The sequence below is a fragment of the Suncus etruscus genome, chromosome 15, assembly GCF_024139225.1.
Source record: "Suncus etruscus isolate mSunEtr1 chromosome 15, mSunEtr1.pri.cur, whole genome shotgun sequence".
Lineage (NCBI taxonomy): Eukaryota > Metazoa > Chordata > Mammalia > Eulipotyphla > Soricidae > Suncus > Suncus etruscus.
The window spans coordinates 91,215,760-91,229,683 of NC_064862.1; the positions used below are offsets into that span (position 1 = coordinate 91,215,760).

General features: G+C 59.7%; 2 protein-coding genes across 2 annotated transcripts; one reads left to right on the plus strand and one right to left on the minus strand.

The window, feature by feature from the left end:
- Positions 1 to 90: 90 nt before the first annotated feature.
- On the minus strand, positions 91 to 8,813 carry PODNL1 (podocan like 1). Its single transcript, XM_049788359.1, has 11 exons — positions 8,656 to 8,813; positions 4,022 to 4,106; positions 3,450 to 3,662; positions 3,010 to 3,103; positions 2,795 to 2,859; positions 2,258 to 2,367; positions 1,633 to 1,789; positions 1,432 to 1,547; positions 671 to 1,328; positions 335 to 483; positions 91 to 244 (listed from the first exon to the last, which is right to left on the minus strand). The coding sequence occupies exons 1-11, from the start codon at positions 8,811 to 8,813 to the stop codon at positions 91 to 93; spliced, it is 1,959 nt and encodes a 652-aa protein (XP_049644316.1).
- A 283-nt stretch (positions 8,814 to 9,096) lies between these two features.
- Positions 9,097 to 13,735, plus strand: DCAF15 (DDB1 and CUL4 associated factor 15). The gene is made up of 13 exons (XM_049788517.1): positions 9,097 to 9,228; positions 10,256 to 10,353; positions 10,436 to 10,571; positions 10,902 to 11,008; positions 11,127 to 11,266; positions 11,437 to 11,607; positions 11,911 to 12,342; positions 12,421 to 12,512; positions 12,598 to 12,726; positions 12,826 to 12,911; positions 13,000 to 13,104; positions 13,190 to 13,305; positions 13,384 to 13,735. Exons 1-13 carry the CDS (start codon positions 9,097 to 9,099, stop codon positions 13,437 to 13,439), a joined length of 1,800 nt encoding a protein of 599 aa, XP_049644474.1. The 3' UTR covers positions 13,440 to 13,735.
- The last annotated feature ends 189 nt before the right edge of the window (positions 13,736 to 13,924 follow it).

Consider the following 13,924-nt stretch of genomic DNA (forward strand, 5'->3'; position numbering starts at 1 on the left):
CCTGGCCAGCCAGGCTGCATACAAAGTGGCCACTGTCTCTCCTGTTCCTGGTTTAGCAGGGACCACACCTATCGGCTCCACTGCCAGGCCTTAGAGGAGGACCCGTGTCCTGGGCTGCTGCGTGGCCGTGGCCGCCAACCACACCACGACCTGCTCGGGGTTCCCTGCAGTGTCCACCAGGCGCAGGTGCGGGAGTCCCAGGAAGGCTTCAGGGGCGATGCTCGTGGTGTGAAGTTGGTTGTCCCTGCACTCGGAAAGCAAGGCAAGAAGCTGCGTGAGGGTCCCACCCTTTACCCAGGGCCCCTTCCCGGCCTGCTGAGCCCTTGGAGGACACCTGAGAAAGAGCGCACGCAGGCGGGGCGTGCCCAGGAAGGCGGCGGCGTCCACGCTGCGGATGCGGTTCCCTTGCAAATGCAGCTCCTCCAGGGCCTCGGGCAGGTCGGGGGGCACAAAGGAGAGCGCGTTGTGGCTGAGGTCCAGGACCTGAGGCAGACAGCAGCTTGGGAGGGAGTCCAGGCCTGCGCCCAATTCCTGCAAACACCTTCACCAGACACCAGGCCCCAGAGGACCAGGAGAAAGGCACAGGGGCGGCAGGGGGACAGACTGGAGGCTGCCAACTGGGGCCCCACTAATGGCAGGCAGGGGAGGGTGTCGCCGGCCGGACCCTGACCTGGAGGGCCTGTAGCTCGTTCCAGGTGCCAGGCCCGATGTCGCGCAGCTGCAGCCCGTTGTGCGCCAGGCTGAGCTCCTGCAGCTCAACCAGGCCGGCCAGAGGTTCGGGCTCCAGCTCCCGCAGCCGGTTGCGCTGCAGCCGCAGCCGGCGGAGTCCTGCGGGCAGCCCCGCGGGCAGGCGAGTCAGCTCGTTGCCAGCCAGGTCGAGGCTGCGCAGGGCCCGCAGGCGGCGGAAGGCCTTCGGGTGCACGCGGGCGTTGGCCAGCCGGTTGTAGGCCAGGCTGAGCTCCTCCAGGCCCCGCACGGCGGCCAGATCGCGGGCCCCCAGCGCGGCCACGCGGTTGTGGGGGAGCATCAGGGCGCGCAGGCGGCGGGGTAGCGCGGGGGGCACGCGCTCCAGCCCGTTGCCGAAGAGGTGAAGCGTGTGCAGGTGCCGCAGCGGCCGCAGCGCGCCCGCCGGCAGCCCCGCCGACCCCAGCGGGTTGTGCTGCAGCAGGAGGTAGCGCAGGCCCCGGGCCTGGCGGAGCCGCTCGGCTTCCACGCGGCTGATCTGGTTGCGGCCCAAGTGCAGCAGGAGCAGAGTCCGGGGCAGGCCCAGGGGCACCGCCGTTAGCTGGTTGTGGGACAGATCCAAGTACTCCAAGCGGTGCAGCTTGCTGAGGGGCGCAGATGACAGGGGACGCGGGTGGGGAGAGAAGCCTGGGGAGTCGCACAAAACGGGGACCCGCAGATTCCCGATTCGGAACCTCAAGGGCCTACCTGAAGGTGGCCCCATCCAGGCCGCGGTCTGTAAGCTGGTTCCGTTGTAAATGCAGCTCCCGGAGCTCCGTCTGCAGGCTCAGGGCACCCCGGGGCACTTTGGTGATAAGGTTATCCTGGGAAGTAGCAAAAGATGGGGGGCAATGGTTGGCATAAGGAGGTGGTGCCTAGGACGCTGAGGGTGGGGTCTGGGAGTCGCACCTGCAGGTGAAGCCGCTCCAGCGAGGGGGGCAGGCTGGGTGGCACGTAGTGGAGCCGGTTACTGGAGAGGCTGAGGGTGGTGAGGGCCGGGGAGCCCCGGAAGGCGTTTGGGGGCAGCCCGGCGTTGCTCAGTTGGTTGTTGTGCAGATACACGGACCTGCAGGGGAAGACAGGGATGGGCTTCTCTGCCTCCTGCCAGGCATGCCTCGGGGCGCTGCACCCTTCCACCCAGCCATCCTGGATTTCTTGGAAATGCATGCTCAGGGATGAATTCATTGTTGTTGGGGTGGAGTGCGTGGCTGGTCAGGTATGGGAACAGGGGCCTGAATCTGCCATGTGCATGGTTCTGTTATGCAGTATAGTAGATGCATGCCAGCATGTGTGTGAGCTTGCGTGTAATGAATGAGTGAACACTCATGTGTGTGGCCACGTCCCTCACCCCATGTGTGCTTGCGTGTGACACTGTACTGGTGGGTCGTGGTGGGTGTGTTCTGCGTGCATGTAGCTACATACACATATGAATGAACATGAGCACGAAAGCAGGTGCTGCACCCCCCTCTGAAGTTCTCCATCTCTCCTATCCTGTCCCTCCCACACCCCCACCCCAAGTCACCCCAGCCAGTACCTGAGCTCAGGCTTCTCCCCAAAGGTCAGTGGGAAGATCTCAGTCACTTGGTTAGCTGCCAGATCTGCCACACGGAGGGAGGCGGGCAGGAACTGGGGTGCCACTGACAGCTGCAGGTTGGGGTGGAAGAGGGAGGCAAGTCCACCCTTTAGCTAGAGGACCTTCACCCCAGGCCTCAAGATAGGGCAGGGTGGGGTCAGGGGGACGGGCTATGAAGGGGGGGACACGAAGGGGGCGGGATCAGATGATGGTAAGGGTCAGGCCAATAAGGGGTGGGACCGTGGGAGTGAGGGGCCGGGGCCTGGGTCAGGAAGATGGGGGCCTGGAGAGGGTATGGGGGTCAGGGAGGGAGTTACAGAGGAAGAAGGACAGGAGGCGGGGGTCTAGATGATGGGGCGGGGCCATAATGTCTTTTAGGGGTGGGGCAAAGCAGGGGTAGGGCCAGTAGAATGTCTGGGAAGGGTCAGGGGCGGGGCCTCGTGAGGTCAAGGTCTGTGTCTGGGTGGGGCTTGGCGGGGAGAGCAGGCCTGGACTCACTCTGTTGTGTGCCAAGTAGAGATGCTGCAGTTGGTCGAGGGACTCGAACGCCTCATCGGGCAGGCCTAGGGACAGCATGGCATGGAGGAGGCGGAGGTCTGGGGTGGCACATCCACCCAACCCCAACCCCAAACCACAGCTCCCCCCAGTATGAATTTCCACCCTGCTCAGCTCAGGGCCCTGCCGGGAAGTGCTGCAGCAGGAGGGGCGCTCACCCTCGGAGGAGAGGAGATTGTTGTGCACACTGAGGGTTCGCAGGCTGCTGAGGCGGGCCAGTCCGTTGTAGGGGAGCTCCTGGAGCTGGTTGTTCTGGGGTGCCGGGGAGCAGTGGCAAGGCTGAAGCGCCACCCAGCACTCCCAGCCCTGGATCTCCGCCCCCCCCCCGCCCCCTCACTCCCACCACAGACCCCAAATGCTCCACTCTGAGACGTGGACCAGCGTCTGGCTGAGCCCCTCCTGCTTCCACTGGCAGCCGTGCTGAGTCACATGGCCAGCCCTGCAAAGACCCCAGCGTCCCCATCCCACCCTGGCCCTGGGAACCCCCACTTCCACCCTGATCCTCAACTCCCACCCTGGTTCCCACTGCCCAGCCCTGCTCGGACCCCAGCAGCCCAAACCCTCTCCCTTGCCCGGCCCCCAGTACCTCCAGCCCCACCTGCAGAGAGAGGTGCTGTACCGTCTTGCTGATATTCTCAGGAAACACCCACAGCCCTAGGCCCCCACAGTCTACAGTGTCAACTCTGGGACAGGAGCACTGTGGGGGGCAGGCCCGGGGCAGGACCCGCACGCTCTCCCCAGAGTCCTTCGTGCCCATGGCAGGCGGGGGCTCAGCCCACAGTAGCAGCAACAGAAGCAGAAGATTCAGCCGCTGGCGGGGTGGGGGGGGGGGAATGGGGGTGTGTGGTTTGTCAGAGTGTCCCCACTCCACTTTTGGGGGGTCACAGGTCACCATGGCAACAAGAGCATCCCAGCATGGGGGGGTCAGGCCCGCACCCTCCCTCCCACTTACCATAGCCAGCGGTGCCTCGACAGGACTCCCCTAATAGAAACCAGGCGCTGGCCACCGCCCCCCATCTCTCCCCCCCACCCCAGTTCTGGGAGCTGGCCCAGCCCCTGGCCCGCCCTCTCCAGGCCGGATGGGGTGGTGAGGCAGGGCCAGCCTGTCTGTCCCCTCGCCCCCCCCCCATCCCCCCAACCATCCCCAACTGTTGCGAAACCTCATCCCACTGCCGCCACGCCAGGGCTGGGAACAGGAATGTTGGGGGAAGCAGAGATGTGCCATTTGGTATCTATGCAGACCACAGGGATAGGGCTGGGGACATGGGACCGAGCACGCTGAGGGGTTGCCAGCAGCCAGCTGAAGGTGCTCCCTGACCTGATCTAGGCGCTCTGCCCTCAGATCCCTGGTCTGCTCCACCAAAAGACCTTGTGGTCAGCCCACCCCACCCCCAAGCCCCAAGTCAGCTCTCTACCAAGAAGAAAAGGCTAGGAACCAGGCAGGAGCCTATGAAGATGTTTGGATCTGAGCTTGCCTGAAATGAACGGCTCTGGGCCTCAGTTTCTCTTTCAGCAGATCTAGATTTCCTTTAGTTACTCCTACCGCCTACAATATTATTTTGGAGGGAAGGGTTTGGGCCACACCAGACAGCACTAAGGGTTCCTCCTGGCTCTGTGCTGAGAAATTACTCCTGGTAGGGCTCTGTGGACCATATGAGATGCTGGGTATGGAGCCTGGGTCAGCTGCATGCAAGACCCACACCCACCTTGCTGTGCTATCACTCCAGCCCTCCTAGAACTTTTTTAAGCCTAACACACATACACACACTAACAAACACATTAGTGATGTACAGGCTTATGAACACACACACACTGGGCCATGCCTCCTTTCCCAGAACCCGGAAGCATTTGGGTTGAGTCTGAGGTGGAAGGTTCTTGGATGTGGGAGGAATTTGGAAGACTCTCAGGTCTCTGACGTGTTTTTTTTAAGGCTTTATAGGTTGTTCCGTTGCTGTGGACTCAAATGTCGCCACACCCACGGGCCCAGAGGCTCCTCCCAGCTCATGGGCCACCTCTTGAGGGTTTCTGGTTCTGTTCACAGGAATTACTCCTGGAGTGGCTGGGGAGATCCTGTGGGAACCGTATGGGGTGTCAGGGATTGGCTCTAGCTGGGCTGCATACAAGGCAAGCTCCCGCCTCATAAAATTAGTGCGCGGGCCCTGAAAGAAATCCTCTGAGGTGCCGGAGAGATAGAACAGCAGGGAAGACACTTGCCTTGCACACAACAGACCTGGGTGCAAGTCTCAGCATCTCATATTGTTCCCTGAGCTCAGAGTGATCCCTGAGTATAGAGCCAGGAGAGACCCCTGAGCATTGCTGGGTGTGACCCCCCCTAAAAAAAGTCCTTTAAATCTCATATGGTGTCTGTCACCTTCAAAACCACCTCCAAAGTCTTTCTTTAGGCTTCTAAGGTAAATAAATGTTTGGGTTGGGAGACAAATCTGAGGGCTGGAGGCCGCATTTGCCTTAGAAACCCTGGGTAGGATTCCCAGTTCTATGTGGTCCCCCCACATTTATGGTAACTAAGTAAGATATCCCCTAGCATGGCCCAATGTGATCCCAAAACAAAATGAATCCATGAAAATACTGGGACTGTGGGCCCGGAGAGATAGCACAGCGGCGTTTGCCTTGCAAGCAGCCGATCCAGGACCAAAGGTGGTTGGTTCGAATCCTGGTGTCCCATAGGGTCCCCCGTGCCTGCCAGGAGCTATTTCTGAGCAGACAGCCAGGAGTAACCCCTGAGCACCGCTGGGTGTGGCCCAAAAACCAAAAAAAAAAAAAAAAAAAAAAAACTGGGACTGGAGAGAGTTCAGAGAGGTGGCAATTGCCTTGCATGTGTCTGGCCTTAGTTCCTAGGATCCTACTTATCTTAGAGCCCCAGACACTCTATCAAGATTCTTGTCAGTTTTTTTTGTTATTGTTGTTTGCCTGTTTTGGGGCCACAGCTGGCAGCACTCAGAAATTACTCCTGGCAGGCATGGGGACCCTGTGGTTTGCTTGGGATGGAACCAGGGTCAGCTGTATGCAAGGCCAATGCTCACCACACTGCTATTGCTTTGCCCCCAAGTTTTTTATTTTTATTTTTTACTACTCCTGCCTGTCCAACAGGCTTTTCTTCTTTTCCTCTCTCTCTCTCTCTGTCTCTCTCTCTCTCTCTCGCTCTCTCTCTGTCTCTCTCTGTCTCTCTCTCGCTCTCTCTCTCTCTCTCTCTCTCTCTCGCTCTCGCTCTCTCTCTGTCTCTCTCTCTGTCTCACTCTCTGTCTCTCTCTGTCTCTCTCTCTGTCTCTCTCTCTCTCTCTGTCTCTCTCTCTCTCTCTCTCTCTCTCTCTCTCTCTCTCTCTCTCACCATTTTGTGTCTTTACTAGAACATTCTCTCCCTTCACCATACTCTGCCCTGCTCAGACTGTTCCATCTGCAGAGACTTCTTGCCTAGGTCTTACATTGCAACCATCAGCAGGCAGCTAACAGGAATGTATTTGTTCCCTGGGGATTCAGTAGGTACTCAATACACATTTGAATTAATTGCAGGAATGAAAGTCCCAGGCTGGAAGAATGGGCGAAATGTGATGCCTTCCTTGGTTTTCTATCTATGGTGACAATGTTGCCTCCTGGGGCATGTGCTAGGTACTCCAAATGCCAGCCATGCTTCCATAGTGTGCAAAATTAAGGCCATAAAAGGACTTAACTCCAAGACACATTTTTTTTGTTTGTTGGTTGTTTTGTTTCATTTATTTTTTGGGGGAGGGTTATATCTGGAGGTGCTCAGGGGTTACTCCTGGCTCTGTGCTCAGTTCTCTTCCTAGCTGTGCTCAGGGGACCCTATTGGATGCTAGGGACCAAATCCATGTCATCATGTTCAAGGCAAACACCCTACTGGATGTGCTATTGTTCCAGCCCCTTATCTTTGACTTTTTTTTTTTTTTTTTTTGGTCACACCTGTTGGCGCTCCTGGCTCTGCGCTCAGAAGTTGGTCCTGGCAGGCTCGAGGGACCATATGGGATGCTAGGATTCGAACTGGGGTCCATCCTGTGTTGGCCATGTAAAAGGCAAACACCTCACCGCTGTGCTTTCGTTCCAGCCCCCAATCTCCAAGACTCTTGCAGAAATAAAATAAGCTAATGCTCATGAAAGTGACACCTGCAGCTATTATTCTTACCATCTTCTCTATAAAGGGTATAACAGTAACCATAGGGGCCGGGTAGGTGGCGCTGGAGGTAAGGTGTCTGCCTTGCAAGCGCTAGCCAAGGAAGGACCTCGGTTCGATCCCCCGGCGTCCCATATGGTCCCCCCAAGCCAGGGGCGATTTCTGAGCACATAGCCAGGAGTAACCCCTGAGCGTCAAGCGGGTGTGGCCCAAAAACCAAAAAAAAAAAAAAACAGTAACCATAGAGTTGGTGTAGCTCAGAACCATGTAAAACATCAATATTGTTGGTGCTGGAGTGATAGTACAGAGGGGAGAGCATCTGATTTACAGGGGGCTGATCTGAGTTCAATCCCTGGCATCCCATTCGGTCCCCTGAGCACTGCCAGGAGAGATTCCTGGAGTGCAGAGCCAGCAGTAACTCTTCAGCATCGCTGGGTATGGAAAAGAGAAATAAATAACCCCTCTGTCATCCAAAGAATCCTACTGGCTGCCTTTCAGCCTCCCCACGTTTTTGTTTTTTTTTTTTTTGTGGTTTTTTTGGGTCACACCCGGCAGTGCTCAGGGGCCACTCCTGGCTCCATGCTCAGAAATTGCTCCCGGCAGGCACGGGGGACCATATGGGACGCCGGGATTCGAACCGATGACCTTCTGCATGAAAGGCAAACGCCTTACCTCCATGCTATCTCTCCAGCCCCTCCCCACGTTTTTTTATTTAACCTGTGCTGGGCATCAAACCTTGGATTTCACAAGTGCAAGGTAGTACTTTGCCTCAGTTAGAACCCAGCCCCATCTGGGCGCCAGTATGTAGATTAACATGTTCATTATGGAGTTCTGGACGGTGATGGATGATGGTGAGATGAATGGAGAGGCCTTTCTCTACCAGTCTGGGGCACGCTCCTCCAAATCCCTCCAGCCGGCGGGTTCTGAGGGTTCAGGATAGCCACGCGGAAATGATCCAGACAGTCAGGTTTCAGGAGACATGAAGTTTTATTCAACCTAGCTACCTAGGCTAACCTTTTAAGCAGCCTATTTATACAGCAGCCCTGCCATCTTCATGAGTTTCTTCTCCCTCCATCCTGCTTCTCTCTCCATCTCCCTTGCTGAATCCTTGAATCAACCCTTTCCTGCCCCACAGGCAATCCTTTTGTTACCTACCAAGCACCCCTCTAAGAAATGGGCAGGTCTTTTTTTTTTTTTTTTTTGGGTCACACCCGGTAGTGCTCAGGGTTACTCTTGGCTCCACACTCAGAAATCGGTCCTGGCAGGCACGGGGGACCATATGGGATGCCAGGATTTAAACCAATGACCTTCTGCATGGAAGGCAAACGCCTTACCTCCATGCTATCTCTTTGGCCCCAAAAGGGCAGGTCTTAACGTCAGGTAAAATTATGCAGAAGATGAGGGTGGGGTGACATCTCCCCCTTTTTGAATAATTCATGAAGAAGGGTAATAAGTTTTTGTTTTCCTGACTTCTGCCAGCCAAAGGCGGGAATCTTAATATTCCATATCAACAAAGTTTCAAGTGTAAAATTCAAATATCAGCTTTTTCCATAAACATAACTTTTCTGCAAAATATACCTGTAACTTAAAATTTAGGCCCTGGAGTCCCTCCTTTGCTTTTTGTTTGCAAGTTGACCCCCAGAGTGCGGGCCCTGGGTACCAACGGGCATCCTCCTCCTCCTCCTCCTCTTCCTCCTCCTCCTCGGACTGGGCATTCAGACCCTGCTGGACCACAGGCTCGCATCCATCACCCCGCCCACGGGCCTGGACCGCCTGCGGTCTCCGTGGTAACCCAGCGGCTACAGAGGGGCGGGACATCGGCGAGACGAGCAGCCGTCTCCACCTATCGGATCACAGCGTTCCCTCGGAGCGCCGCCAACGAGGTCCCTGACGGGTGCGTCGTGGGCAGGAAGGCGGGGTGACAGCACCTCCACCAATCGGGCGCCGAGCTGGCGTTGATGGACAGGCGCGGCGGGAAGAGACCTCGGGAGCGGGCTTCCACCCAATCGGCGGCCAGCAGCCGGGAGCAGAGACCAATCGGGGGGCGGCGGGGGCGGGGCGGAGAGGCCGGTTGCTCCGGAAGTGGAGGGAGGGGGTGAAAATGGCGCCCAGCTCGAAATCGGAGCGGAACAGCGGGGCCGGGAGTGGCGGCGGCGGCCCCGGGGGCGCCGGGGGGAAGCGGGCGGCGGGCCGGCGGCGGGAGCACGTCCTCAAGCAGCTGGAGCGGGTCAAGGTGGGGCGGGGAGCCCGGGAGGGGCGCGCCGGCGGGAGGGTGGGGATGCGGGGCGCGGAAGCTGGAGGGCGGACGGGCGGGCGGGCGTGCGTCCGGGGGCGAGGGGCTGGGGCGGGGTTGGGGGGCGGCCGGGCGGGGTCCCCCGGAGAGGGCCCGGGGGTGGGGTGCGGGCCGGGCCTGGGGCGCCGCCGCTGGAGGACCTGGGTGGCAAGGCCGGCCTGCGACCCCAGGACCCCTCATCCTGGGCCCGAACCTTTGCACCCGGCTTTCTCCCCGAACCCCGTTTGCGCGAGCCTGGCTGGCCACAACGGACCCCGGAGTGCCCCCCCATACTCGCGCCCTCTTCCACCTCCCGATGCATGCCTGGTGCATCACCCTGCCAAGCCCCCCAGTGTTCGGGCGCCGTGGGAAATGCAGGGAGAGAGGGTCCTGCCGCCCCCCCCACCCGCCTCTCCATCCTCCTTCTGTTTTGGGGACCCCGGGGCAGTGTCCCCTGCTTTGGAGAGAGGACAGCCTCCGCCCTGTGTGTGCTGGGCTGTGATTCCCGCGGGGCCGGGCTGTTCCCTCTGCTGAGGGTGTCTTCAGGGATCCTGACTATACCTACTAGCAGGACCCAGGATGGAGGGGCTCGTCCGCCCCTGGCTGGGGCCTGTCTTGACTCCCAATCCTGCCGCTGTCAAAATCTGGTGTGGTTAGGAACTAGGCTCCCCAAGGCCACTGTATATAGGCCCCTCCTGCATACTATCACAGCAGGGGCGCAGCTGAGATCAGGACTGTTCTGAGGGGCACTGAGCATCTGATTCGTGGGGTTGGTGTGCCCGTCACCCCAGTATGCCAGCCTGTGTCGTGGTGGAGGGCAACCCTTGCCCAGTGTGTCAGAAATGCAGCAAGGCACCAACTGTGGGGGAAAAGGATGTGGAACCTTCTTTCTTGTATGATGCCATTGCTGGGCTGGGAGGTGGGGAATGGAGACCCCAGTTTGCCTAGCTTCAGGGCACCTCCAGAGCCTGGTCTACCCCTCCCCTAGATCAGTGGCCAGCTCTCCCCTCGCCTCTTCCGGAAGCTGCCCCCCAGGGTCTGCGTCTCCCTCAAGAGCATCGTGGATGAGGATTTCCTCTACGCTGGGTGAGGCGAGGCCCAGGGCTGGGGCTGAGAGGTGGCAACCTGGTGCTGACCCGGAGCTGACCGTGTTGTGTTCGGCCCACAGCCACATCTTCCTGGGCTTCTCTAAGTGTGGCCGCTACGTGCTGTCCTATACCAGCAGCAGCGGGGATGACGACTTCTCCTTCTACATCTACCACCTCTACTGGTGGGAGTTCAACGTGCACAGCAAGCTCAAGCTGGTAGGTTGGGAGTCGCCGTCCCATGCCTGTCCACAGGTTCTGGGTCAGATTGTGTGCATGGAGTGCATGGAGCTTTGGAGAAGAGGCCAGTGGGCACACACACCCCTTCCTGTGCTCTGCTGGCCCCACTTGCAGGTAACCCTGGATCATGGGGTTTGGCTGTATATGTCCCTCTCACCCTGTCTGCCCGGAGCAGGGCTCTCACCTGTTCCTGTTCTTGCCTGGTAGAGGGGCTGCGGGGTGGGGAGCTGCTGGGTGCTCCCTGGCTGAAGGAGCCCAAGTGGGGTATCTGTGAGCCCGACTCCCCTGAACCTTGCACATCCAATGCAGGTACGGCAGGTGCGACTCTTCCAAGATGAGGAAATCTACAGTGACCTATACCTGACGGTGTGCGAGTGGCCCAGTGATGCTTCCAAGGTCATCGTCTTCGGCTTTAAGTAAGGGGCAGGGTCCTTTGGGCCTACTGCCTGGGGCCTCCCAGCAAAAAGAGCTTGGGGTTGGGGGGAGATGAAAGGAGGAGGGTGGACCAGGCCACTGAAGGGGTGCCACCTCCAGCACCCGCTCTGCCAACGGGATGCTCATGAACATGATGATGATGAGCGACGAAAACCACCGGGACATCTACATCAGCACCGTGGCGGTGCCCCCTGCTGGCCGCTGTGCGGCCTGCCAGGATGCCAGCCTGGCTCATCCAGGTGAGGGGCGGGGTCGGTGGGGGGTGTGGTCCTTGGGGTGGGATGGGGTGCGGTGGGTGGGCTGGAGTAGGAGTGGGGCATCGGTGAGGGGCGAGGCCGTCTAGAGGCAGGGCTCAGGGACAGTGCATGCCCCTGCCCAGCTCTCGCGAGAGTTCACGTGTGCCCTGCAGGAGAGCCCGGCGCACAGTGCCTGCGGCACGGCTTCATGCTGCACACCAAGTACCAGGTGGTGTACCCCTTCCCCACCTTCCAGCCCGCCTTCCAGCTCAAGAAGGACCAGGTGGTCCTGCTTAACACCAGCTACTCCCTGGTAGCCTGCGCTGTCTCTGTGCACTCGGCAGGTGGGCCCCGAGTCTGGGATACGAGGGTCACCGGGTGTCTCTGGCCTCCCCACCCCAGGGTGCTTGTTAGGGGGGCAGCGAGAATGCTAAGGACAAGCTGCTGGGTGAGTGCTGGGCCTATCCCCAGGGGCTCTGGGTTCAAATGGGAACATACCCTCGGTTCTTTCTGTGTCTGCACAAAGTTGGGCACGATGAGCCTTTGCAAATCAGCAATCTTCTGGCAGAGCCACTGCAGAGAAGGGCCCTGCTCCCTGAGGCGCCTTTCTCGAGCCAGCACCCTGGGCCACTGGCCTATCATTGCAGGTGACAGCAGCTTCTGCCAGATCCTGTATGACCACACAGCCCCCTCCACGCCCGCCCCTTCCAGCCCTCCAGGGCCCCCTAGCCCAGAGATGCCCCTCACCCGCCCCAGCCCCGAGGAAACCCCAGCACAGCCCTGTGGAGGTCCTGAGCCCTCGCCCGCCATTGCCAAAGCCAAGGAGTTCGTGGCCGACATATTCCGTCGGGCCAAAGAGGCCAGGGGCGGTATCTCTGAGGAGGCCCGACCACCACCCTGCACTGAGTCCTCAGGCAGTCACACCCAGGGGTCTGCAGAGTCCCAGGGCTCAACTGGGGAGGCAGCGCCCCACGACAGCTCCTCTGCCAGCCAGGCAGGTGCCCCTGAACCTGGCTACATCAACTACACGAAGCTCTATTACGTGCTCGGCTCAGGAGAATGGTCGGAGTCCGAGGAGGGTGAGTGGGTACCGTGCCCCGGCGGGCAGGGGCCTGGGACTGGCAGTCGCCTCACTGAGCCCAGCTTCCTGCCCGCAGAGCTGGAGGATGACAAGATCTCCCTGCCCTTCGTGGTGACAGACCTCCGGGGCTGCAGCCTGAAGCCCATGCGGGGCCGCACTGCTGTGCAGGTGGGTGTGGGCAGAGCCCTGGGGCCGGGCAGGAGGGGCGAGGCTGGCAGCTTGGACATGCCCACCAGGCTCACCCTGCCCACAGGGCCAGTATCTCACAGTGGAGCAGCTGACACTGGACTTCGAATATGTCATCAACGAGGTCATCCGGCACGATGCCACATGGGGCCACCAGTTCTGCTCCTTCAGCGACTATGACATCGTCATCCTGGAGGTGGTACCGTCAGGGCGGGTTGAAGGGGCTGGGGTAGCCTCCACTCTCGTGCTGGGTTCCCCCTCCCTAGCTGCGTGTCTTCCCTCCCTGGCCCCCAAGGTGTGTCCGGAAACCAACCAGGTTCTCATCAACATCGGTCTGTTGCTCCTGGCCTTCCCGTCCCCTAGTGAGGAGGGCCAGCTCCGGTGAGGCTTTGGGGGCCCCTCCCTGCCCAGGTCTGCCCTGTGGGGGCCCAGGGTCTCCTCACTCAAGGTCCCCCCTTCCCTGCTGCAGACCAAAGACCTATCACACCAGCCTGAAGGTGGCTTGGGACCTCAACACGGGCATCTTTGTCACTGTCAGCGTGGGGGACCTCACCGAGGTCAAAGGGCAGACTAGGTAAGCTCATGTGGGTGAATGGGAGTGCAGCTGGGGCTGGGTGGGGCGCTTCAGCCATTCACCCCCAGTCCCCCGACCCCTACAGTGGCAGTGTCTGGAGCTCCTACCGCAAGAGCTGCGTGGACATGGTAATGAAGTGGCTGGTACCCGAGAGCAGCGGCCGCTACGTGAACCGGATGACCAACGAGGCCCTGCACAAAGGTAGGCTGGTACAGCCACTGTGGTGTGGGGGAGACAGGGGAAAGCAGGGCTCCACATTTGTGTGTGTGTTCCTCACAGGGTGCTCGCTCAAGGTGCTGGCAGACAGCGAGCGATACACGTGGATCGTACTGTGAGCCCAGCCTGGCCGCCCGGACACTGACTCCAACTACCTCTGCACCGGGACCCACGCCTCCCGCCTGGCAGAGCAGCCTCGGGCTGGCGCTGGGCTGCTCCTTATTTATGCCTATTTAAGTTGGGAGGGGGCAGTGAGGAGCCTCGACCCATGCGCCACCTGTGGGCCCTGGGCTCCAGGCATGGACCGCCCCCCCCTCCAGGCCCTATGGGCCGCTCCCTACCCACCCCTAGCAGAGGAAGCAAACCCCCGGGGATGGACTTCCCCTTGTAATAAATGTTTTATTTCGGAGCCTCACCAGACTCCGATTGTTGCAGTAGCCCCAGCCAGGCCCCGAGTCACAAGTACGCAAAGATCACAGCGGGATTTATTGTGTTAGAAAGACTACAAAAGGTAGAAAACAGCTCGGCACTAGACTACCACACACGCGTGGACACGTCACCGCGGGCAGAGGGGTGAGGGCGGGCCACCCCAGAAGCTGGAGCA

What these genes read in the sequence shown, in the direction of transcription:
- PODNL1 (XM_049788359.1), bottom strand. Translation starts at nt 8,813, where the DNA reads ATGTCCCGCCCCTCTGTAGCCGCTGGGTTACCACGGAGACCGCAGGCG. An exon ending in TACAGCACCTCTCTCTGCAG is followed by an intron (nt 3,104 to 3,449) that starts GTGGGGCTGGAG and finishes CCGGCACCCCAG; the next exon opens with AACAACCAGCTCCAGGAGCT. An exon ending in GGGGAGAAGCCTGAGCTCAG is followed by an intron (nt 1,790 to 2,257) that starts GTACTGGCTGGG and finishes CTTCCCCTGCAG; the next exon opens with GTCCGTGTATCTGCACAACA.
- DCAF15 (XM_049788517.1), top strand. Translation starts at nt 9,097, where the DNA reads ATGGCGCCCAGCTCGAAATCGGAGCGGAACAGCGGGGCCGGGAGTGGC. An exon ending in GAGGATTTCCTCTACGCTGG is followed by an intron (nt 10,354 to 10,435) that starts GTGAGGCGAGGC and finishes TTCGGCCCACAG; the next exon opens with CCACATCTTCCTGGGCTTCT. An exon ending in AGTGAGGAGGGCCAGCTCCG is followed by an intron (nt 12,912 to 12,999) that starts GTGAGGCTTTGG and finishes TCCCTGCTGCAG; the next exon opens with ACCAAAGACCTATCACACCA.